The 26,181-nt window shown below is 41.0% G+C and overlaps 1 protein-coding gene and 1 long non-coding RNA gene across 2 annotated transcripts in view; one reads left to right on the top strand and one right to left on the bottom strand.

Annotated features, from left to right (window-relative positions):
• Positions 1-26,181, top strand: part of mib2 (MIB E3 ubiquitin protein ligase 2) — a 33,045-nt gene that overhangs the window by 6,034 nt on the left and 830 nt on the right. Inside the window, 17 exon segments of the mRNA XM_030732793.1 lie at positions 2,359-2,757; positions 3,806-3,977; positions 10,475-10,581; positions 11,920-12,114; positions 12,364-12,506; positions 12,875-12,982; positions 13,074-13,178; positions 13,823-13,985; positions 14,576-14,709; positions 16,145-16,293; positions 16,738-16,894; positions 17,699-17,853; positions 22,896-23,022; positions 23,110-23,370; positions 25,280-25,458; positions 25,730-25,923; positions 26,092-26,157. Coding sequence (XP_030588653.1) covers positions 2,359-2,757; positions 3,806-3,977; positions 10,475-10,581; positions 11,920-12,114; positions 12,364-12,506; positions 12,875-12,982; positions 13,074-13,178; positions 13,823-13,985; positions 14,576-14,709; positions 16,145-16,293; positions 16,738-16,894; positions 17,699-17,853; positions 22,896-23,022; positions 23,110-23,370; positions 25,280-25,458; positions 25,730-25,923; positions 26,092-26,157 — 2,814 coding nt within the window.
• Positions 25,578-26,181, bottom strand: part of LOC115782569 (uncharacterized) — a 43,247-nt gene continuing 42,643 nt past the window's right edge. The window contains exon 3 of the long non-coding RNA XR_004020163.1: positions 25,578-25,915. This is a non-coding gene — a long non-coding RNA (uncharacterized LOC115782569). The remainder of the gene's footprint in view (positions 25,916-26,181) is intronic.

The following is a 26,181-nucleotide window of genomic DNA, read 5'->3' as shown; positions in this document are numbered from 1 at the left end:
CTGCCACAGCTCCTCTGTGTGTGTGCTGAAATATTAGATAACTGGGATGTTTTTGCAATGCACAAAAGAGGCTAAGCTGTCAATTTGGACAGGAAATTGAGTATAAGCAGCCCGGTATCCCTCCTTTTATCCCCTACATCCCGTATGTTTTTAATGCTTAAGCAGTCACCATTAATACCTAAATGACATTGTAATCTCGATAAGCGTGCGAGTGTAATCTCAGCTGCTTATAGACTTCTGTCCGCCCTGTTATTCAAAGGTTCTTGTTTATCTTTTAATAAACACTATGGCTGTGTTATTAGGCTAAATATTAAAAAAACATATTGGGTGTAAAATTAACATATAATGGAGGATATTTGGTAAGCTTAAGGATATTTTCACACAAATATGCCTAAACTTTATGCATTTATAGATCATTTACAGTTTTTCTGTGCGATGCACAGAAAAAGCTTAAGATGATAGTTGTAGTGAAATTCTTTCTGCTAAAGAGTGTGCTCACATATTTTGGCTGATATGGACAGATAAGGCTCTTACTTTCACAGGTAAGCTGTGGTTATTGTGACATTTATTGTTTTGACTTCCAGTAAAACCAGTCACACAGCAGAGGTGCTGTTACTAGTGTTTTTGTCAGTAACTGAAAATGTATAAAACAATGACTGCTTTAGGGTCTAAAATTCTTAAACCATTATTAGTAAGTCCAGGGCTGTTGGCTTACTGGTATTGCTGGAAGTCCAAAGCCATCAAGTTACAGTGCCAGTACTCAAAGTACATTTTCTTCCTCTCCATTATAGTAAGACAAGAGACATCTTTGGTAGTGGTGTGTATGTGTGTGTATATGTGTGTGACGTTAATACAGTGAGTAAACCTGACTTTACAAAGAAACAATGGCAATCAAAAGAATCTGTACTTCACTTTCTTGAGGAACTGGGTAATGTTTACCTTCCTCATCTACCGTATGACAATGACTTCAGTTTTTTCTTTATTGAAATGTGTGTTGCAGGAAAGGGCCTGCTAACTATTTGAGAAGCACTCTATTTAAATAGCACAGCTTCAACAAACCAGGAATACTTTAAACTGTGACGGAGATGTAACGATGTGTGTAAAAGAATACTTCTGATGTGCCGCGTGTGATTAATGGATGTAATTAGATGTGCGCTAATGATCATGCTCTCCAGCAAAAGTTGCTTTCTGTGCTGCTGACTCACGCTTTCTCTTACTGTAAATGCCACTTCCTTTCACTCCTTAGTTCTTGTCTCTGGCACTCAGGAGCATTCATTTAAAGCACTTTGACTGTCAGTCAACTGTGTGAAATGTTTTCTCTTTCACAAACAATTTACTTTTTTTATTGAGTCTTTTTTAAAAAAGAAACAAAAACAAAACTTAATTCACTTCTGCCAAAGGGAGTTTTTTTTAAAATTTTAAATCAAAGAGATTCAGGCAGTTTTATTTATTTTTTTGTGCATTTTCATATAGTTTTGCTGTTATAACTCTGAGTGGGGCCACTTTTGAGTGTTTACTTCTTCACTTCTTATGACAGCAAGCCCAGGCTGGGACAGTGTCGTTGAGATTTTCCTTGTGATTAACTCTGTGTTTAAGAAACCCCCCGTACAAGGAAGTTCAACTTGATGGTTTAATAGCTGATCATATCTGCACCAGCAGCTCCAGTCTTTGTGAGACTGAATTCTTGTCTCATTATAATGAAAACTCTGAGTTTATGTAATTGATAATTATCATATCAATTACATAAACTCAGAGTTTTTAATCATTATTAAATCTTAAATTTGTTCATCCATCCATTCATTCTTTTGCGCTTATGCCAGTTATCATAGGGCGAGAGGCATGGTGCACCCTGTACAGAACACGAGGAGAACATGCAGCTTTGTTTATATCACATTAAAAATAGGCCTGTTTTTTTGCTTCAGGGTGTTCACCTTTATATGTCTTCAACTTTTGCCTCATGATTGTTTGTTCAGTTTGTGGTAGAAGTTCAGGACAAGAATGAGGCCAATGGGTTGTCCTGCTAAGGAATTAAGTAAGTGTGTGTGTGTGTGTGTGTTTGTGTTTGTATCCGGTCAGAGCTTGATTAGGGCATAGCAGTGATGTCCAGCTGCTTTCTCCACAAGTGTGCCATGACATGCAGCAAGACCTTCAGTGAATGATCCACCAGCAAAGCGTAAATCTTAGCTATGAAAATAACAGGGCATATGGCGTGTTGCTGTACAAGTCCCGTAACAGCCACTGATAGGCATGTAGTTTAACAACGCACAGGTGGAGCAGTGGAATGTATCAACTTCTTTTGTACTTGGAGCATTTTATTGTGACTGTTGTTTGATTGCACTTTCATCCTCTTTCCTTCAGTCACCCCTGATCTGTTCCCGGAAACAACCCTTGTGCCATCCTTGCCAGCAGTACCATCAGCACGAGCCGGCTGTGCACCTCATAAGCACCGGAGGCGCAGCAGCAGCGGACGTGACAGTGTTGCCAGGCCTCCGACGTTGCCCTCAGCCTGTAGGCCAGGCCGCAAAAGAGGCAGCATGGAGGTGGGCATGCGTGTGGTGCGCGGCCTGGACTGGAAATGGGGGAACCAAGATGACGGCGAGGGCCACGTGGGCACTGTGGTGGAGATTGGGCGTCAGGGCAGCACTACAACTCCTGACAAGACAGTGGTGGTGCAATGGGACAGCGGCACACGAACCAACTATCGTACTGGCTACCAGGGAGCCTATGACCTGCTGCTTTATGATAATGCTCAAATTGGTAAGTGCTTTAGACTAGCGTCAAAATGAAACTTCGATTCACCAAAGGTACGGTTTTCAATGAAACTTTTCAGTCCCAGCATCAGTATGGTAGTAGTTTCAGTACTGTACCAAGACAATACTTTACTACTATAGTATTTTCTGTACTTACAGTAATCAATAGTTAAAAATGTTATTTTTGCTTTTTCCAGCTTAGAAAATTGCCAGAGGCATTGATGTTCAAGAACGCCATCTAAGTAAAAAAATTTTTTAATAGGTAAAGATCAGTGCAGGTAGCTATTGTTTAAGAATTATAATGTTACTACTGAGAACTATAATATTTTGTAAAATAAAAAAATAATTCAACCAGAATATGTGTTTAATCATTATGCAGCTGCCTGAACTCTGATAAGACATATGCCTGGTCTCGGTTTTTCTTTATAGCACTGTTAAAATTCATTATTTTTAACACTAAATGGTAGGTTGTAAGGCGCTGACAGAATTGTCAAAAATCTACCTATGTAGCTGACTCTTTTTTTATTTTTTCTTCCTTCAAATTGAAAAAGTGTCCTCATTGTATTTTCATGCACGTAGCCTTTACTTGGCCCATTTTAAGTAAGCAGGGTACAGTAAACCATCTCCTATCATCAGCCATCCAGCTCATTTTTGAACTTGAATGACACACATATTAATACAGGACTCATTAGCATTTTTGCTCCATTTCAAGCAACATTTTTCTGCCTCACAAACTTGCCCTTCAATTAATGGAGCGAAAGAAGAGGAGAAGAGATGAGGAGCCAAGGGGGTGGGGGTATTTTTGTCATTCTGTTTGTGCCTCAGTTTTTGCACATCTCATGATATTGGCCTCTATGAAACATCATTAAGGATGTGACATATGCCTCGAATGTTTCACTGACTCAGATACGGGGGATAAATGGTTGCGTCGTCCTTTCTGTGCAGGTAGTGACACGTTCTGGCCAAAAATATGTTCCTTTGTTACAAAAATAGAAAGAGGAACATCAAGTGTGTTGAAACTATGTCCCCACTAACCATTTCTCTTTCCACTCCAGGGGTGCGTCACTCCAATATCATCTGTGACAGCTGCAAGAAGCATGGAATCATGGGAATGCGATGGAAGTGCAAGGTGTGCTTCGACTACGACCTGTGCACTCAGTGTTACATGAACAACAAGCACGACCTGAGCCACGCTTTCGAGCGTTACGAGACGGCGCACTCCCAGCCGTGAGTACGACACCGCCCGCTCTCCAGCACAACCGATCATTATTTAATTCTAATGATGGTGTCTGTGCTACTTCACTGTGTTCAGATTGAGTTGGACTCATAAGAGGAAAGATGTTATTAGTGCTGTCTCCTCAAATTAGCTTTCATTTTATATTTATATGGGTTACAGATGAAATTAATGAAAGAGATAGATAGATAGGCCTGGAAGAGTCTTCTGAGTAATATCATGTGGTCACTGTTGCTTCTGGTTGTGATGTTTAAATAATGGATGTGTCACAGCCATAATTGTAACAACCTAACCACAGCCATAGCTACAACCACATCAACACTAACAACTGTGTCATCACAAGGCTTCTATGGTATAGACTTGGGCGCCCACCCTAACTGTAGTTAGAACCAGCAGTGTTTTATGATAATACACAATACTGCATTTTGATACAGCTCAGCCTCCCCCCCCCCCCTGGATTAGAGGAAACGCAAAGCTTATTGTTACTAATCCTCAAAAAATTCTTGCCATGAGCTTTCACAAGGTGATTTAAAATTACTTTGATTTTGCCCAGGAGAAGGACAGAGACGTGATACTCAGAGAATCTGTAATAGAAATCTATGGGAAATCTTTGCAGCAGCAAAGATGATGATACAGGAATTACTTATAGGGAAATGATGATCTTAAAACCTTGTTTTGGGGCAAAGTCAGAAAACGATTCCATACATGCAGTTTGACCTCACAGTGACTATTGAATTTAAAGATAATTTATATAATGCTTCCAAATCGTGGCTGAAAAAGGTGCCCATAGACACTTTAAGTGGCTGCTGAGTTGCTAGACGTGCTTCTAAAAGTACTGATGTGGAGTTTTTGATTACATGATACTAAAATATCACAATTCATTAGCACACAGTTGCCTTTGCAGTATAATAAATATAATTTTTTTTTTTTTTTAAACTAGAGGTTCTTTGCAACATTCTGGAGCAGTCATTAAATAGGATTACTCTGTGAAGCCAATAAAATAAATTAAAAATATATTATGTTTTTTAATTGACCCTTGACCAAGATATTATGGCTAACACATTACAGAATGACCTCATACAAAAACACTGCTATCAGATTACCAGTATCACAACTGAACTATCAGAAGGAGTACTGTTGATCTGGTGGTACTGTTGTTTTAACATTAAGTCAGTTTAGGCAAACGGCACGCCTCTTTTCTGTGGATAAATATTTAGTGAGCTGATTCCAAGTGTCCTATGTATCCAGATTTACTGGAGTGAGTTCTCCCTTCAGAATCCACTCTTCTGCATCAGTTCACAGTAGAGCTCCAAACTGCTTCAGGCACTGTCTGAATGTCAGCTGGATGGCCTGTTCTCATTTTAACGAGGTGATACGTATGACCCAGATTTCTCCTATAGTTTAGTCCTGTCCAGGTCCAATGCACCAATGCAGTTCCATTTATTTCCTCTGAGTCTGCTGTACAATAAATACTCCAAATAGGTATGTGAATCATGGCTTATTACTTTTTCAAAAGGTTTTTCTTTTATGGCTCAAAAAAATGTGGTAATCTTGATTTCCATCTTTGTTGTCATGTTTTGAATTTTTCCTGCTTTGATCTTATGGGATCCTATTTTCATTGAATATGCTATTAATATAGTTGAATTTTTAGATTTAGGTGGGGTCCATATTTGTTTGCTAATCACAGTTGGCTGGGACGGTACTGGAGCAGCACACCAATCTGAGTGAACGCCGGCCTTTGAGGAAAGAAAAGAAATGAGATTCCAGCTGGTGTCAGAATGCTAAATGATCACTGCAGTTTCTCCTCAAAACTATCGATTTGTTATTAAGGCCCAAATTTAGTTTGGCTCAGCTGTGTCACCTTTCTGTGGGTCAAAACATCAGTGCCCTGGGCAAATACATCCTAATACTCACTGACAGGTCTTTTTTTTTTTTTATTTCACTGAGTTGGGAAGTTTTTTTTAGACACATTAACAAAGGTGATGATTTTAGGAAATGTATAGGTTTGTGTACATTTCAGTCTCATCATACCTTAAATTACAACTTGCCTTTGTTGCTGAAGTGTGTCAAACAGCCACTATTGTCATCTCATACAACAGGGTACACAACATCTACTGTAAGTGAGACAAGGCTAAACTTGGAAAGCCAAAAATAAGACTGTACTTTTCTTGAGATGAGATGCCTTTAAAGTGTTTGAGTATTTGATCTAGTATTATAAGTAGAATTTGAGTTCCACGGCCCAAATCTTCCTACCTACTGTTACACTTTTTTGTTGTTTGTTACTATTTATACCGTAGAAATCTTTTTCCTGTTTGTGTGCGTTCTTTGAGATCCCAACAGGAACTGCAGCAACACAGGACATTATATGGCTTCTAATTTAAAAAGATGTAGAACAATAGAGATACGGGATCTTTAGAGATTTGAAAGACTGATATAGGATATCGTGGGATAAATCTCTCAGTTTCACAGATGTTTGAAAAACACCTTTCATAAATGCTGGTTTCACTAACGTGAAGGAGGCTTAGAAATCGGAGCTGTGTGTGCAGCCTTTCTGAATGGATTGGCTTCCTCTGTTATGGCTCTTAGGGAGATGACTTTTAAAGAATCAAAACACAAATGGCACATTGTTGCCTATCAGTGGCATAAAAGACGGTGACTCAGCCAACCTTATCCAGTCACGATGTGGATTAAATCTCCCAACAGGCCAAACTTTTTTTGTCATTCGAGTGGTTTGGTGTTTATCATTGGCAGCGAGTACACACAATTTTTGTGTGTGTGGTTCCTGATGGCGGTGAGCTTCCTGACTTGTCATATTTTAAGTTGTTTGACTACAAGCTTTGTTTTGCTCCATTAAATATTCCAGTCATTCCTTTAACTTCTGCACCCCCCCACCCCCCCACCCCCAAAGATGAATTTTTTTTGCTTTTACAAAACAGATTTTGCTACATTGTCTATTATTCAGTATTTTTCACTGTGGTGATAAAGGGAATGGGATTTTCACCTGCAGCATTAATCCCTGTTTAGAGCAGGTTTTGGAAGAATGAAATCTTAAGTGCAAACGCAGTATCAAAAAGCAGTGTGTAAAGATTCTTTATGCCATTTTTATGCTGTTTCCAAAATATCGTATGCAAGTATTTCAAGTTAGAAATAACCTGAAATACTCAAAATCCTCTGAAAATGCTTGAGTGTGCATTTTAGAAGGGTTTTTATAAAGGAGCCTTTTTTGGTCAGTGCAACCTTACTCACACTGTCAACACATAGTCAGTGTAGGGAATGCAGATTATGCGAGACATCCAAAATAATTAAATCATTTGGTTGATAAAATTAACAGTTTGCTTCTCATATCATCATAATTCTATGTATTTATATCTTGGAGTCGTTCCCTTTCTCTAAACCCTTTTTTATCAAAGGCAGATTTGTTAAATCTGAGGGAAAATTGAATTGCAATTGTCGTCCCTCACTGATACAGATTTGGGAGAACGTCACATGAAAGTCACTTCTTTTTTCGTCCGATGAATGAAATAGAGGAGCAGTCTACAATGCGTGGTGCCACACACACAGGACTCCTTTATTCCAGACCACGCTGACCCATATTTCACTGACAGCATTTCAAAAGATGAATTTATAATCTGGCAGTCATGGGACACACTGATATTTGCCTGGAAAGACAAATTTAGCTTGGTTTCATAATGTTTGTGACTTCATGCACTGCCAGCAGTGATTTATGTTAGGAAACTGATGATGGGGCTCGGGCTAGTTAAGAGGGATTCCTTTCATGTGGGCCAAACATGTGCAAGGCTTTAAATGCAACTTAGGCGTGCTCGATCTGTAGTTTATGGTCATAGTGTTGACAGAAACTTTATCGGTGGCCTGAGGGGACAATGGGAAATGGTCAGCGTTATAAATGGCTGCAGAATGCTGACGGTAAAATAACACTGTCACAAATGTGTTGTGAGAGTTGAGCCGGATATACTGTATGTGAGTGTTCCATTGTAATTACAGCAGATTTAACTGGATTAGTATGCTACCATTCTCAGCTGTGAGGATTAGCATGTTAACATATTCAACTTCCTGGAAGACGTGTTTTAACAGGTCTCGGATGCGTCTGGGTGCAGTTTCATGCTCTGTTCACAAAGCCTGAATTCATTATTAACCTCTGGCTGTTGTTTCTAAATCCTTTGGATAATTTTGCAATGTAATGAATGTTCTGAATAGCCCACCGAATCCTGCGTTTAGTTGAGATTCATGTGTTACATGGTACATCGAGGCATGTGTTTGCATGCTCGCGGCAGCATATGCGTATGCCATATGTTTACAAGGAGACGGCCGGTATGCAGCTGGTTAATCGGCTCTCCCACTGCAAGCACCACACACGCACTTCCAGTGAACCTATTGGGTCAAATCAGTGCCTAATCCTTCACCGCTCCGCGTGACCGCCTCAGACATACCTGAATACAGTTTCTGTCTGAATGTAGCTCTAGCGGGCAAGTTTCTCTGCTCATTGCTTGTCTGAAATATTAGTGCAATATGTAGATTTTTATACTTCCTTTCCGTTCCAATCCTATCACAAAATTGTTCAAAATGCTCCTTAAAGATGACGTGAGGTGATGTGAGGATTAAAACAAGTATTTTACTAGATGGTGACAAGTTATTATTTCTAAAGATATGACCAATTAGACTGAAACCTGTAAGTGTCAACATGTACATTAAGGGCTCTAAATGCAAAGAACACAGACATTTTTCATTTTATATTTTTACATATTCATAGTTTCACTTTGTCTTTCTGACAGATGTCACTTCTCTCTGTATAGTAGGTCATTTTATGTATTACGCTGCTTTAATACCAAAAGCTAATGCTTGGATGACTGTTGATCCAGCTTTTGTGTCAGTAGGTTTAGGTCTCTCGCCCTGATCCTGATGCCGTCTGTGAGCAGCGTTGACATTTGGTCAAGCTGGATTAGAAATCTTGATCCCTTGAAAGAGAAGCTGCACTGAAAAACAAACGTGAAACACTGAGGTCGTGTGTTTCTTTGTCAGGAAACGGGGACATCTGTTGGTTTATATTCTCTCTCCTCTTTAAAAAAAAAATAAAAAATTGTGGGTCATGTCTTGTTAATAGATTTGTTTTTTTTTAATGAGCTGGCTTTACTGTTGATATGATTCATGTCTTTCTGAACTGAATGTGAATAGTGCCATTGAGAACTTTCCTCAATATAATGAATTCATACTACGAGCCTTTTCCTTTAATCATCACTGCTTTATCAGCAGTGTCATGGTCTGAAGCTATATACATGTTCATCACTATCTGGATACACATACAGTACTGCATGCTAACATGTGCACTGTCTATGATTTGCCCTGTAGTAGCCTGCTTTCTGATAGCTCTGCTGTCTAGGATTAGGCTCAAAGCTCCGCGCTCAGATACACATCATTCTCGGCACAGACCTGTCTGAGCTCAGACCACACTGGGGTTCACTGATGATTAGCTTTAAGAGCAAAAGGCATTTTCTGCTGTAGCACCTATGGGAACCTCAAAATCTGGCTAGTGATGGGAATGAAGTTAGTCAAGCCTAACATTGAGCAAAACCCCAGCACTAGAGTCTCTATGAGGCTCCCTGAGGATGACTGCTCTCATAAGGCTCTTTTTCTTTTCATCACACCGGATTTAATATGATTTTGCGTTTATCCCATTAGCTGTTTGCTTGAAATGGAAGCTGAGCTTTGATCTCGCCACGAAGTATGGGAATAGGCAGCTCTTTTGCACCAAGATCTGATCAAATCTTTACCATAAGGTATGTTTGATTTTGAAGGTATGGCTGGTTCACTTACGTCAGATTGTGTTCAAGTGTAGTGATATTGAGGGTATTGTAGATTCTTTCTTTCTTTTGTTTTAAATTATCAAGCTTAACAATTCGTTGAATTCCTTTTACAGAAAGACCTCTCCTAAGTAACATATCATTTCTTGATAACTGTTTATAATTGCAAAATAATAGATATCCTTGAGCAGCGATGGTTTGATGCTCTGTGTTTTTAAGGATTTGTTTTAAAGTCTGCACTGGCATAGCTTGAGTAATCAGATCATTAGATGAGTGTCATGGGGTCACTGTTGGCCTGTTGTCTAATCAGCTTCACTGTATTTCACAAGCACATATTGATATGGGTGATATAACCAGCTAGCACAAAAAGACTGATGGGAGCTTTTCATGTTTTAAATTGAATTGTTTCCCAATCATGAGCAAATGTTTTGGCTCTGAAAAGTATTGCAATTCTTTTTTTATTTTGTTTTTTTTTTCATACTTGCTGTGCCACTAATTCCAGACTTCTCCACAGGGCCTTTTTGTGCATTATTAAGTTTATAATTATGCAGGTGATGGCTTTTAATCTGCATACTTAGAGAAGGTTTTTGGATTAAGGATTACTTGGCACGCTTCACCATTGTCTTAGTTTGTTTGTTTGTTTGTTCAGCTGCATCTCCATGTTCTTCTCACAGAGTGAGCTTGGCACCGAGGCAGAACCTCCCGCGGATCATCCTCAAAGGAATCTTCCAGGGGGTTAAAGTGGTTCGTGGACCAGACTGGGACTGGGGCAACCAAGATGGTGAGTGATGTGTAGGCTGAACCTGGCAAGTCAGCAAACCCCATGCATTCTTGAGTGTGGGAGTGTTCCTCTTCAAAGTGTTTTACCATCAACAGCCCATAATAACAATGTAACCTCACAACCCATTAACCTGTAAGATGTTGTGTTAGTATGTGTCTGTGTGTACTTATATTGCCGGTGACTCATGTAAGTCTGTGTCACAGATGTGCCTGCCTGTTTGTGTCTCTGAGAATCCAAATTCAGTCTTTGTTTTTGTTTCTTTGTGTTTTTTTTTCCCCATCCCTGTGTAGCGGCATAAACTGAAAAAGGCCCTTCACTTAAAGTCTGTGGTGCAAGTTTAGGCAGTGTAGAGAACAGAGAATGTCTCACATCGAGCTGTGTTTTTCATAGCCTCCGCGAATGCCTGAAGTTTAACGCTGTGACATACTCTGCCTCCACTGTTGAGACTCACAGATTGTCGCATGTTCTTTCTTTCAGATCTTAACAACCTGCACTGGTTGATGTTTAGTTCAAGTTTTAATTGAAAACAATCTTCCACATCGGTGGGCTAAATTCAAGCCTGTAAATGTTCCCTTTAAAGAAATAGAGAATGGTAATGTGTCCTTACATTTTTTTTTTCTTTTTTCCTTTTGGTCTAGGGTTTTTGAGAATAGCAACGCTCCCTTTTCTTTTCTAGAGAGAATGAGTCAAAATGTCCTTTTGGTGCCTTTGAAATCAGTGCCCTGGGGTTTGGTTAAGTCACTCATCAGGCCTAAATGGTCTATGCTCTAAGTGCATAAAGGGCACCCTGGGCATGCTCATAGTATCTCCCCAACCCACTGTGTTGTCTTACGGGTCACAGGTTTAGTTGGTGTGCTTAGGCAGTAAACCAGCTTGATGACTTAAATGGCTTATCAAGGATTTATTTACATCATACGACTGGATGTATGGATCTGAAATTATCCTGTGACACAACACAGGCATTAATAATGTGGCTTGGAAGTGTTTGTTTGATGATTCTTATTTTGTCTTTTGGTTTCACTTAAATCAAATAGAGTAAACTGTGCTTTGTCAGGTGTTTGATCACGATTGTAGAAAACTGTAAGGAATGTCTGTGATACTTGGCAGCTTATGTCCCTACAGTGAAATGTTTGTCTGTCACCTTGTTTGTTACATGAATACTGACATTTTTTTTTTTTTAAAGTCATTGTATCATACCACAATCCTCTAACTAACCACTTTTCCTTCTTTTAATGGCCTGGTTTTCTTTTCACTTCCTTTGTCTCACATTTTTCCCACAAACTCATGCACTGGTGTTTCTTGCATTATGTCTGTGTTTGTTTGTGCGCTTTTGTGTAGGTGGGGAGGGTAAGGTTGGGAAGGTAGTGGACATTCGTGGCTGGGACAACGAGTCTGGTCGCAGTGTGGCCAGTGTTACCTGGTCTAATGGCACAACTAATGTTTACCGAATGGGCCACAAGGGCAAGGTAGACCTCAAGTATGTGACAGACGGCCAAGGAGGCTTCTATTACAAAGATCACCTACCAAAGCTCGGTAAGACAGACTTCCTTCTCAGTTCACATATGCATTCCTTAGGCTCAGTTATTTATTATTTAGTGGCTCATAAATTGCATGCTTGGATGTAAAGCAGTGGATGTAAACTATTTCTGCATTTTATGTGTTATTACAGTCAAAAGCTATATACATACTGACTTTAAATCCAAGTTATTTTTATTATTAATTTATTAAAAAAAACAGTGCAAGTTGGTTTCTGTTTGTTGATGTTGACACCTGTTCATCCAGGAGAGCACGCAGAGCTGCAGCGCCAGGAGAGTGCAGACGGCCATTCCTTCCAGCAGGGCGACAAGGTCAAATGTCTCTTGGAGGTGGACATCCTACGACAGATGCAGGAGGGCCACGGAGGGTGGAACCCCAAAATGGCAGAGGTATTAATGCCTTCTGCCAGAAAGAGGAACACAATACGGGTTAAAAATAGGCAGCTTTACATAACTCAGTGAGTTCTAATACGATACAAAAGTACAGACTGCTTTTCCTTGTTTTGGGTTTGTTTTTTCCCGCAAGTTTCCACTATATGCATATGTACTCCTTTATGTTTTAGACAAACATGTCCTCAAATACATGTGCCTCTAGAAGACAGCATGCAGAAATTTATATAAGTGGCTCAGACGGAGGTTACAACAGCGTAGAAAGAAATAGAGCATCTGACTCTCGTATCACAGCTGCTAAAAGGGGCATTAAGGTCACAGTCATGCAGAGGAAGACCCAGGGTTAAACAGCATATTTGTGTTTGCAGTACATTTGCCGGATTGGGACAGTTCACAGAATCACTGACCGAGGAGATGTCAGAGTACAGTACAGCAACAATATCCGCTGGACTTTCCATCCTGGGGCACTCACCAAGGTACTGAATTACTTATTCTATTATTTTAATATTACACTTTATTACAGCTAAATGACTTTGTTTACAATTTGTCTGCTTTTCTTTCCCTTAGGTGAACACGTTTGGAGTTGGGGAATTAGTGAGAGTATTGGAGGACATGGAGAGCGTGAAGAGACTGCAGGCTGGTCATGGAGAATGGACAGACAGCATGACTCCTGTATGCTCATTTAACCTGTTAATAAGTGGTAGCCTGCCAGTGCTAACTTACAGAGGTTTTTAGGATTAGTTATGAATCCTCACTTCATGTGCTCGTCTAGCAGTGTAGACTTGAGACACATGACCTGGTAAAGTAATGATGGCTTTGAAGACTTTGCAGAATGACTGACTTGAAATCAGTGTTTCGTAACTTATAGCGACCCAGCTAATCTGCTGACTTACCCTCCGGGGGCAACAGCCAGTTTTTCTGGGTTTCCACTGTAGCCAGCGAATATCCAGGTCAAGATTTATGTTTCAGTTCACTGTTTATTGTTTACATCATTTTTAGATGATCGCTAATGGTTATCTGATGCATTTTGGTAAATGCGGTCCCTGTTTACTCCTTTTTCCGAACTCTGGCTGTCAGGTTGCTCCCTGTCAATGTGCACAATGTTAACTGTGTCATTTGTGAAAGTAAAGGATCCAGTTGTTTAACATCATCACATCATGGCTGACCTACTTCATGAAAATTAGGTGTGCATGGGTGTTAGCAAAGATTAAAGAGAGACAGGGGAAAAAACATGAATATTTCATTGATTTGTTCTTGTCAATATTTTCTCACCTACCCACACCACATCCACCTTCTTTATTGTGTTATTGTCATAGGTGCTGGGCCAGGTCGGCAAGGTGTTGAAAGTATATGCAGATGGTGACCTACGGGTGGCATTTGGAGGCCAGACATGGACATTTAACCCAGCGTGCCTCTCAGCCCAACCTGTGGAGGTGGATGCCAACCTTATGACAGCCGAGAACCCCAGCGAATCTGGAAGTAAGGCCTCTGCCGGGACAAGGGGGCTCATCTCTAACAGTCCAACTCCAGCTTTATCTCCTGCAGGCTTTCAGTTATCCCCCTGCTTCCCTCATTTCAGCTTTGCTACGCATGCTTTCTCACCCAGGTTGCATCTGTGCCATCAAGTGTTTTTTTTCTTTTCAGCAGTATGTGTAAAGGGTGCTTGTTTCTTGAAATTTTCTCTGTAGCATGTCCTGATCCTGCATGTTGACAGCAAGCGGCTTTGGCAGCACAGGACACATTTGTCATCATGTCAGAGGTTCTCAGCAGTCTCTTAATCAAGACAAAATCTGTTGTGTTTATGTGTTCGGCTCAGAGTATGGGAGGCTGACAACAGAGTGGTGTACGTTTGTGAATGTGTGCAATCCGATTCCAGTTCATGCTGGGACATTTTGACTCATTCTACCCTTCATTAACCAGTTCAAATGGCTTTTTTTGTCTCTCTGCAAGTCTTGTGCAGTGTTAGAACTGAAGTGAAAAAACTAATGTAATTCTTTCATTCTCTGTCCCCTTTTCACATCCTACCCCTACACCTCCTCTTCTCCTTCTCTGACTGTGTCTCTGTTCAGGCACTGTCATCTCAGTGCTGGAGAAGCTGCTGTCTCAGTCCACAGAGCAAGACAATCCCAGCCGGCTAGTCATCGAGGCAGCGCACGGCAGTGCCAGTAAGGTGCGAGAGCTGGTGCAGAAGTATCCTGACAAGGTTAGTGCAGCACTCCTTCTCTTTGCTGCAGTCCACTGTCTGTTCCAAGAGCTCTTTACATCAGGGCACCAAGACTGGGGGGGTGGGGCCTGATCAACTTATTAAGCTAGAAACAGCAATATTATACACTGGCATTTGCCAGTCTGTCTGATGATGCTGTTATGCAAAAACATAACTCAAACTCAGCCTCAGAGACTTGCATCTTAACAGATTTGCATAATTTCCCTTCCACCCTCACCCACTGACACAGGCAGTGGAAACACTGTTCATTAATTCAGTAAAATATTATGGCCGTAGCCCCAAACCATAGCACGTGTATTCTCAGGGCACTTTACACAGAAGAGGGCCAAGAACTTAGAAAACCAACAATTCTCCTTGGAATAAGCACTTGGCGACAGTTTGGCAACAGACAGGAAAAACCTCTGACAGAGGTTTTTCCTCTGTCTGTTTTTCAGAGGGCAGCCCACTGTCAGGCCCACTGATGGTTGGCGGCCCTCTGCCTCAGCCCGGTGTGTGAGGATGTCGAAGAAAGAAAAGAAGCAATAAATGATCGGATGATTTCTGACATTATTTGCACGTTTGGTTGATACATACTAACTGGTTATGAAAATCAGAGGTAGAAAAGGAAAGATCAGTGAACGAACCAAATTCACATGTAAGGTGATGGTGTTTTACAAGCTGTAAAACACCATCGGTCAACAAAGCGATAAGCGGTCAGTTGTATATAAGTGGTATAAAATATGTTGCCATCATTTGTTATCTTTTCTTATCTGTCCTTGGCTTGCTGTGGATCACTGTGTGTGTCTTTTCTTCATCATGCACCAGATTTTCTTGACATCTGCGAAGCCTGAGATTCTGTGTCTTCCTGGTCTTTTGTGGTTTTCAAGTTTTCCTTTGCACATCTGCTTCTTAAAATACCCAACTGGCAATTTTGGCAAACCGAGCTGCTATAAATAGATCTCTGATAGGCTGTGCTTTTTACAACCTCATTATCTTCATGAGTTTTTCTTTAAATGGCATCCCTCAAACACCTCTGAGCCACATGTGGCTCCTTTTGTGTGGCAGTGACCCACTAAAGTATTGAATTACTTTCGAAACCTCACAGTTTGAGCACTGTGTTAGTATGGCTGCATCTTGGCTATATGTCACTGTTGATGAGAACTACTCAAATTAAAGTCAGACTGTATGTATAAAATTTCCTGGGATGTATTTGTTTTGTACAGCCTCCTGAAAAGCAAAAAAAAAAAAAGTCACACAATGAAGTTCAATTCTGCAGTGACAACACTACTTATTTGGATTATGTGTATTAAGCGTATGACGAGCACGGTTGCTATTCATGTGCGGATTATTTCCAGCTCCTCTGTGTTCGGCTCAGTTAGTGTCCAGGCCAGCAGCACCTCTGATGAATCTGCAACGATGTCTGTGTCCATGGCAGGTGGATATCAAGAACCAAGGCAAGACTGCACTGCAGGTTGCTGCTCACCAAGGCCACATGGAGGTGGTGAAGGCCCTGCTGCAGGCCAATAGCTCAGTTGAGATCAAAGATGAAGATGGAGACACAGCACTGCACTACACTGCTTTTGGGTAAGGATACATACATACGTGTATGAAATGTAGACATTTTGCCACATACAAACAAGGAAAGAGTAGCATGTTGCTCGAGTCCAAAACAGGAGCTTGTGACTGACAGATAAATGACTTGAGCTCAAGCTCATCCCTTTACTTGTAATGTGATCATCTGTTCACAGAAGGGACTGCCTTTAACTGTTGCATAATAAGCCAGACAGTTAGCATCAGAACACATTTACATCCTGTGTAAAAACATTTAATCTTTTCAAAGATTAAAAAATGTTTAAAGCAGCTATTGCTTGACGTTGTTCAATATGCAAACAAAAAAAAGTCAGACAGGACGCTTGCGTGGTGTAGTAAGCCACGCTTTGAAATTGAAGCCGACAGCCTTGAGTTAATATAGTTTACACAAATTTGAACAATCAAGTACAGGTTAATTTGTGTCTGTTTCTGGTTCAGCAATCAGGCAGAGATCGCGCGGCTGCTGTTGAGTAAAGGGGCAAACGTCAACCTCCTCAACAACTCCATGTGCACGGCGCTCCACATCGCCGTCAACAAGGGCTTCACTGACGTCGTGCGGGTGCTGACTGAACACTCTGCTGATGTCAATCTCCAGGTGAGAGGTGGTGGTGTGCTCAGTCCTGAACCCAGCCATCAGTTAAAATGATTTGCTGTACAAATCCTAATTCAAGATGTTAGTGTTTTTATTCTTTATCCATTGTTCGTTTTTACTCCTTATCTATTATTTTAACTAAATTAAGTTGACTGTTTGACTCACTCTGTTGCAGTTACTGTCTGTGACAGATTGATATTACTACTAATTATCAAGCTAGTGAATGGGGTGTTTGTTTGGATAGCCAGTAAGTAATCTTGTCTGGCTTTCAGTGTTTTGTTAGTTATAAACAACTCACTTACTGCCCTCTCAAGCAGTTTGATTATGGCCCTCCTTCACCTCAGTTTTATTAAGAATATTTAATATCTCTTTTAGGGGATTTTTGACATGGTCTAACACGCCTGCAATCAGGCGGAGGATTCCCTAACTCTTTTTTTTTTTTTTCTTTTTTCTGGTTGAATGGTGTGTCCACTCAGCTAAAAACATGCCAGCCTGGAGTTTTTTAGTGTTTCTGCGTGGTAAATGTAAATGTGGTCTGAATGTACGTCTGCTTTTTCTGTCTTGTTTTGCTTCCTCGGTTTTAACTTAGAGAGGCCATGTGATAAAGGCAGAGAGGCATAATGGCAATCAGGAATTTTTGCCTTTCTAGTGAACAAAAATCCTGTTAAATCGACAGATCGCCTGAACATTTTGTGTAGAAGATGTTTCATATATTAAGTCAGTATAATTTTCTAAAGTCTCAAGAAAATACCTCAAAACCTGAAGCACTAGTTTAATTTGCCGCTGTTTGCTTCCTCCCTTTGACAGGATTCATACGGGGACACGCCACTGCATGACGCCATTGCTAAAGATTTCCGAAATATCATTGAGATCCTGGCCGTGGTGCCCAATATTGATTTCACCCAGCAGAACCACAGAGGGTTCAACCTGCTGCATCATGCTGCCCTCAAAGGAAACAAACTGTGAGTGGAGATGATGCAATCATATCTAAATGTACAGTCACATGTCTCGCACACAGAAGTGAAATTGGGAACTTACCCCAAAACTTGTTGGAGAAGACTTTGTTTGAGACACGTGGGATGTTTTCTTTGGCTCTAAAATGCAGTTGGGTTTTTCTGGGAGTTACCATTTAGTGCCATTAGAGTTTTTTTTAGTTCTTTTAAAAAGATTTAGCTAGTTAGTCTTGCAGTTGTCAGTTTCAGATTGAGAAATATTGAACATCATATTGAACATTTCAAACTCTGCTTTTCCACCAATGTGGCGTCAGTGCTGAGGTGGAACCAGTTCTCCCTTGGTGCCTTTTGAGAACCTTTCCATACTTTGACCAGTTTGAAAAAAGATTATTGACTATTGTTACTGGCAGGAGTTGAGGTAGTTTCTGTGGGAGGAAAATCATGGTGGGCCTCATGTACCATTCATTGCTGAATTTCTTGCAGTAGCCACTGATGCTATACTACGTTTCTAAATATATAAAGAACTGTTTCTACATTAAACCTGGCACCATGTTGTTAAAAAAAAGGGGGGGGGGGGGTATGTGAAGTGTCAAAAGCTTTAGTTTCCCCAAAGCCAACTTTGTGTGCACCAAACAAATTAAGCTGCAAAGTGAAAAACATTGTGTCATTCAGCTTGTTTCAGTCGGCTCAATTCTTCACTGTTTTTTCTTTTCTTTTTTTAGTTTAAACGTGTATCTGATGTGAGCATTGGAAATGCAAGTGTATAGGCGTGTGTGTGTGTGTGTGTGTGTGTGTGTGTGTGTGTGTGTGTGTGTGTGGGAATCTCTTCTGTGGGTTCAAATAAGGACTTAGAGGTCAGCTCTCTCAGTGCTATCTGTTACAGATAGATCTCATCTCCCACACAGCTTCTGCTGCTGTCAGCAGGCTGGCAGTCAATATCAGGCAAAAATGCAATAACATTTACTTTTGCACCATTTCTCCCTATGCACACACATTTTTATTTTTTTGCCCTGACTGCATGCAATGTAGTGTTTTTTGGGGTTTTTTGTTTTGTTTTTTAAGCAATGCAGTTTTGGGATTCATGAGTGGACAAAAATTCTCAAAATCCAAACAAAAGCTAAACAATGAGCCAGACAAGTTTTCCCAGGAAAGACTTGATTAACACAGCAAAGCTGTCATGATTTGGCTGTAGACTGTTTCACTACTGTGTAACGCTGTTTTTGTGACATGGAGGGAAAATACTGTATATTGTGTCACATAAATTTCAGTTTGCAAACCTGTCAAAATTCAAGCCCATTCTGAAAGGGAACTAAGTGGCTCTGTGCATCAACACAGACACCGCCCAGATGGAAAAGAGGTGCAAGTGACACCAACAGGAAGCTGGAAAAAGCTCAGCTCAGCCATCAAAATGCTTGAGGCCAAACTTCAAAGCTGCCTCAGTGACACTTGTGACAAAGGCTCCATTATATTCTGTCTGTTGATTTTAGGCTGGTTGACATCGGATGTTCTTAATCTTAAGCTGAGCCTGGACGCAGAAATGCAGCTGATAGCTGAGCGTTCTCACAATGATAGGGTTTCATACAGGTGTAACACAACTGTTACCTGGATCCTTTTTGGTGTGCCAGTGTCTTCCTCTGTCCTCCACACCTTCAAGAGCCTGTAAATGTAAAGAGTGCCTAGAAAAGGGAATGGCCATCGTTCATAACGTGATTAATTGCAGTTCTATGTGTAAAAATCGTTATTTAGTTAAGTGAGCATCTGACCCAAGTTCTTTGCAGTGCTGAAATAAGTCACTAAATTGGATTAGTTTGTAAGGTTAAGAAATACTGCATTAAAGGTGAATATGACAGTAGGCCTTTTCAAATGTTTGTGACTTCTTAACTTCTTTGATTTGGGGCTTTAATGACCTCATGAATTTTCCTTCCCAAATTGTAACAAAACTTACTAATGGAAAGTTGTCCCTGGCTTTTTAATGCGTGCGTCAATAAAGTAATAATAAATAAGGAAGTAATAATGAATAAATCACCAGAATCACCACAAATTTCCTTCCTGAAGCAGTGCCACTTCATTCAAGGCTTCACTTTGAGACTTTAAAAGTGTATCCCTGGAAATTTATATTCCATAAGTTTGGGAATCCCTGTGTTGTCATCAGTAAAGGCTGAATGCATTGCCATATGCCGGTTGTTTTTCTGAATAATCTCCAGTTCCTATCTATTGCTGTGAAATTACCTAAAAAAAATCCTGCAAGTTAATTAGTTCTTCTCCTCAAAAGAAACCTTTGAAGTGTCAAATTCAGACCTCCTCCCTGTGACCCACATTTCCTCATCACTCCCAACAGCCAGCCCCCTCCTACATAGCTTATATTCTACTGACCTTGAAAAATAGAACTCCAGGACATCCCTGCACATGAGCAATATGTGGACAAATATCAACTGAGCGAGGAAAAGACTTCTGGCAAGCGACACCTGCGAGTGGGGGCTGCAGCAGACAGTCATTTAATAAATGTCCGATCTGTTCTGGCCAGTGTCATATGTGCACCTCTGGGAATTTAGGCTGCTCTCCCCAGCATTCATTTAGTGTGACATCAGCTGCTGTAGCAAAAGTAGGGACACAGGATTTACAGTGTTCAGGATCAGCTCGGTTCACCGGTTCCTTCATTTATCACGAGCAGGCCTGCACCTCACTAATGCACTCCAGTTACTGTCTGCTTTTTGTTTCTCTGTTTGTATAGCTAAACTGCAAAATGAAACATACATCGCAGACTAAAAGGGACTTAAAACACTGCAGTTGTCTGTTTTATCATTGTTTATTATCTTTACTATAGCTTCTGGCTGTCATTGAAGGTTACCACAAAGTTACCACAAACTATCACTATCGGTCCATTTGTCCATTGGGATATTTTCACTGCTTATTTAATGGTTGCTTTACTGTCCCGAGAAGGACTGAGCTACTGAGAGCAGCTGTGACCCTCCTTTGTTTTTTTGTTTTTTTTGGACAGAAAGACAAGAATGTTTTGTTTATTAGAGTATTTATTTATTTATTTATTATGAGGAAATGGAAAAAAGAGGACTGGGGCCAAGTTTGCAAACAGTCCTGGGAAAGAAAAGAAACAAGGCTTGCTGCCAGATGTCTCCTAGAGGTTTCAGCTTGATAGAAGAGACCAATGGATGTACATGATGTTAGCTGTATTCACTTGAAAATGAAGACTGCTTGGCTGGATTTGATTTCCTCAAAGCTTCATCGTTTTCTTCTTACTTTCACCACATCTGCAGCAGTTTCTTTTATTTAGCCTTTTCTTCAGACCCTTCTCTTCCTTTTTAGATTGCTTCTCTTGACCGATTTCACAGCGTAGTCACTCTAAAAGCTAATAATGCCATGTTTTATCTGTTGTTTTGTAGCATCTCATATGTGGCGCTTTCTTTCTGCTTTTATCATGCTTTGATTGAAAAGCAAGTTACAAACAAGCATGATGCAAACTCCCAAAAATAACCTAATGATGACTTGAGTCCTCAGGAAAGTCATTACCAGCATGCCTAAGATGCCCTCCGGCTCTTGTGTGGGAGTGCATGTTTGTACAAAACTGCCTCAAAACGCCAGCTCGAGTCTGAATATTCATGAACACACAGGAGCAAGGCTTGTGGAAGAAAGGCAGAAAAGGGAGGCATGAAGGTGACACAGACTGAGTGAAGCTAATAAAAGGTGGTCCGGCGCTTATATAGCTCAAAAACACACACACACAAACACACACACACACACACACACACACACACACACTGCAGATATCAGTGACCTCTAACATAGTGTCTCCCTAACAGCCGTCATCCATCAGTCGTGCTTATACATGCTTACAGCAGTCCAGACCTCATGTATTAGTGCTCTGCTGCTAATAACTTTTTAATGCTGTAATGTTGGATATTTTAACATGGTAGTCTGCTGGGATTAAGTCTTTTGGAGCCACTCTCGATTGGCTATGAAAGAAACTGAATTGTTTGCAGTTTTTTTTGGTTTAATTTTTCAGGAATATAGGTTGCTACTCGGCTGTATTATTGGAATTATTTTCCACGGATTAGCCTTTCTGTTTTTTATTTTTGGAACGCTAGGTATTCCTGGTATGCTGTCCATAAGTCTGCTTCATTTTGAAACAAAACAGACACCAGCTATCAGCGTATGCAACACCAGTGTTTTCAGTGAGATCCAGCAGAGTTAACATTAAAATTAAGTTAACATCTCTGGAAAGTTTGCTTCACCTCACACGGAGGACTTCACGGACATGCCAGCTTCCTGGGTGCTCACTAAGGCTGTCGGCTTCAATTTCACACGTCATAAAGCAAATTCAGCTACAGACCAGAGGGCAACTCAACAGTGCAGTCCATCCTTATGCTGCAGAATCAGTCCACTGCGTTGAACACTAAAAGTTCTGATATTGTCACGTCTCTGAATGTGGCCATACTTCAGCTTCAGCTGAAATTCTTCTCTTTTGTTAACCCTCGCAGTTCAGATAAGTTGCTCTAATCTGACTAATCTAACACCTCACGCAGGTGAGGATGGTTACAATTTTTGATCTTAGAAAACTTGAGCTCAGTTGTGTTGAGTGTTGTGTAGTAAGGTGCAGGTTGTGGTATTTGCCCTTATTGTAGTGCGTTGTTTGTTTGAATAGTGATTATGATGGTGGGCATTCCTGTCAGATTGGCTGGTTAGCAGCTTCACAGCAGCTGCGTCTCAGTCCAAGCTCATTTTAGATACTGAGAGACATCATTTTTGATTCCAGTTCTGAGAGGCTTATGCTTTGTGCATTGTGGTGTAGCCGCACTGTCGTCTGGTCAGATTCAAGTACATAATGATAGACTTGAATCAATATATGATCATGAAAGTGCTCAATGTTGTAACGTATTTCATACTAATATTTAATGCTCGTATAATTGCAATATTCAGCAGTCTGTGTTTGATGTGGTAACAAGCTCTAGGGCAGCTGTTACTCCTTTTAACTGTTTTAAATTTGAGGAGTGAGGAGTGATGTGGCTAATTAAGTGCTGTTTCTGTCCCGCTGGCAGGGCCACAGAAAAGATCCTGGCCCGAGCACGGCAGCTGGTCGACGTTAAAAAGGAGGACGGCTTCTCTGCGTTGCATCTTGCCGCTCTCAACAACCACAAAGATGTCGCAGAGATCCTCGTCAAGGAGGCGAGTTGAGGATGCAATTTCACTTTTACCCATTTTAAACTGATGTTTTTACTGTAGGAAAAATAATGTATTGATTGCCCCCCACAGGGCCGCTGTGACATCAACATCCGCAATAACCGCAACCAGACGCCGCTTCAGCTGGCGGTGACGCAGGGCCACACGGAGTTGGTGCAGCTGCTGGTGGAGGAGGGCGCCGATGTCAACATGGAGGATGAGGACGGTGACACAGCCATGCACGTGGCCCTCCTTCGCCCGCAGCTGGCCAACGTTGTGCTCAGCCCGTCCGTGGGAACCAGCAGCACAGAGGAGAGCAGCGACGGATGTTCCTCCACATCTCTGTACTGCAGGGTGAGAACTGATGGGGAGGGTAAAGGGGAGGTGGCATGTGCTTACATTTATTTATTTTTCATTTTTAAAGGGTTACCGTTTCTTTCCAGGGCAGCAGTTGGTTAGGTGAAATAGAATTAAAGCTCAGTACTGTTTTACTGTTGCACCATACTTCAGCAAACCTACAAATAGAAATGTATTTTCTTGCTCATGATTGTTAATTTTTGTCATTCCCTTCATGATGGGATGGAGCTACATTAAGAACTTTTAAGCGGTGCATTACTGTCAACATCTTGGTGGTGTTGGGAATACATGGAGTGAAAAGAGTGGGAGAAAAGATGCTGCTTGACAGGATGAAATGGTGTCTAAATCAAACCTGTCAAGAGAGCAAATAAAGGCTAAAGAGACGATTACTAATATTACTAAGAGAAATAAATATAGACTGAATAAGAATAAATGACTATCCAAACATTACTTTAAAGCTAGAGAGACAGATTAATGTGGGCTTAAGGACATAATTGCAGGATCATATTAGGGTAAATAAAAGCCTAATAAGGACCGAGGTTGGAATGATGAACAAAACCTAAACGAGTGTTATGCTATTTGCTTATGTTCTTAGGGGTTAATTTAGAGTGAGGGAGTTGGTTGGCTTTACCAAGTAAATGACAGGATGAATGGTAAGAAGGAGTTGGAAGGAGTCAGGTGGCATGGCCTTAGGCACAGTGTTAAATGAGGAGAAAGGACTTTGGCTTATTGTATAAACATGGCAGGAGAGTGGGGTTAACTGTGGACAAAGTAATTAGGAGTGCAGTGAAATGGTACCACATAAATTAAGGCAGGCACTGCATGTACAGTAAAATTATATACATTGCATCAATAAAACCTCAACATTTAGGATTTCTGTGGCTTTAAAAGAAAGCACTGCAGGAGACTGAAAGTGATTAGTGTAATAAATGAGAGCAGAAGTGCTAAAGAGGGTTCATGCAGTGTTACAGTATTCATTTGGCAAAGATGGAGGTATATTTAAGCCCCCCCCCCCGTACATGCTTTAATCGTGATATCAAAAACTTGGATAAGACTATATTCTGTCAATCCAATGAATCTCAAAGCACTCGCGCTGTCTTTTTATTTCTTAGTGGAACAAGTATTACTGTATCTATAGCATTGTCATTGGCAGCAAATGGATTAGCAAAATGGATAGATGGATTTAAGTCAAATGATTTCCACCTTCCTACACCGGAAAAGAGCAGCTCCAGTAATTAGATGGCAACTTTGATGTTGTTTGATACCGGGTGTGTAATGTTGGTTTATCGGAGCATTCGCCTAAAATAATCTTGCTTTTCAGAAAGCTTATAACTCACGAAGAAGCAGTTTAATATTTCTCTTACAGAGACCTTGACTCTCTGCTGTGAGCAGCAGTTTAATTGCTGTTCCATCAGTTTGTGTTGATATCATTGCACCATTGAAGAACGTCCTTTCTACTCTACATGACCGCAAACACTGCAGCTCCTCTCGGCATCCTGGGCACCTGCCAAACCTACGCTAACACACACACACACACACACACACACACACACACACACACACACACACACACACACACACACACACACACACACACACACACACACACACACACACACAGCCATGAAGGTGGCTAGACTTAAGTGCTCACGGCTGTTTTGGCCACTGTCAGCAGATGAGTTATTAGGAGTTCTTCCATGCTGATTAGGAGTGGGTTTATGTGTCAGCCTTAGCTGGATTGCACTGGTTTTACTACCGTTACCTAGTGTTGCTTAAATACAGCTCCTTGGGTTTTTAAGTTGTTCTCGTCTCCTGCTGTTTGGCTCAGCTGTTATGTGTATAAAGAGCATGTCTGTAAAATGGTCTCTCAGACTTCTCTCTCTTCCTCCATCTTCTGCATCCACAGCTGAACTCCACAGGTCTTCTGGGGAGTGCTGAGCTGAGCATAGGCACGGCGATCGCCTGTTTTCTAGCGATGGAAGGTGCTGACATCAGCTATGCCAACCACAAGGGCAAGAGTCCTCTGGACTTGGTGGCAGACAGCACCATGCTGCAGCTCATCAAGAGCTTTGCTGAGAAGCACAGGTAGTTGTTTGCAAAATTAGGGTTGAAATACACAAAGCAGTGACTTTTAATATATATTTTTTTATAATACATAGTTGAGAAAACATTCTTATGGTTATATTTACACCAGTATGTGCTATTTTTGCATGAAAATGAACCTTTAAAGCTTTGAAGTGTTTTTGAACGTTAAAGACAAACAGAAAACAGTTGCTGGGATGTGTGCTGGTGTGTGGGAGTCACTTGAGGTTAAAGTTGGTTTAGTGTGGCGTTATAGCTGTGTGTTGTGTGTCAGGTTGCAACGCCTGCAGGCCATCACATGCGGACAGGGCCTGAGCAGCGCCAGCCTGCGGCGGGTCCACACGACGCCCAACACCATGACCAACCTGGTTCTGCCAATGCCGCCTGGGCCCAGCGAATGCCTCATCTGCTCCGAGCTGGCTCTTCTGGTTCTCTTCTGCCCCTGCCAGCACAGTGTGGCCTGCGAAGGTGAGTGACAGGATGAGGCTGGGATGTGCTGCCCCCCCCTCCTCCCCCATTGTCTACTTTATTCATTTATTGATTGTTAAAGAAAGTGGAATTGGTGCTACAGATAAACTTTTAGTCTTATTTGTTTTGACTTTGATTCCTTGGCTAACGTGGTCTTTGTCTAAACAGAGTGTGCGCATCGGATGAAAAAGTGCATCAAATGTCAGGTTACAATCACCAAGAAAATTAGGCAAGGTAAGAAAATCTCCTGATCATTGT

The sequence above is a fragment of the Archocentrus centrarchus genome, chromosome 7, assembly GCF_007364275.1.
Source record: "Archocentrus centrarchus isolate MPI-CPG fArcCen1 chromosome 7, fArcCen1, whole genome shotgun sequence".
NCBI lineage: Eukaryota > Metazoa > Chordata > Actinopteri > Cichliformes > Cichlidae > Archocentrus > Archocentrus centrarchus.
This window is presented reverse-complemented; position numbering and strand designations above follow the sequence as displayed.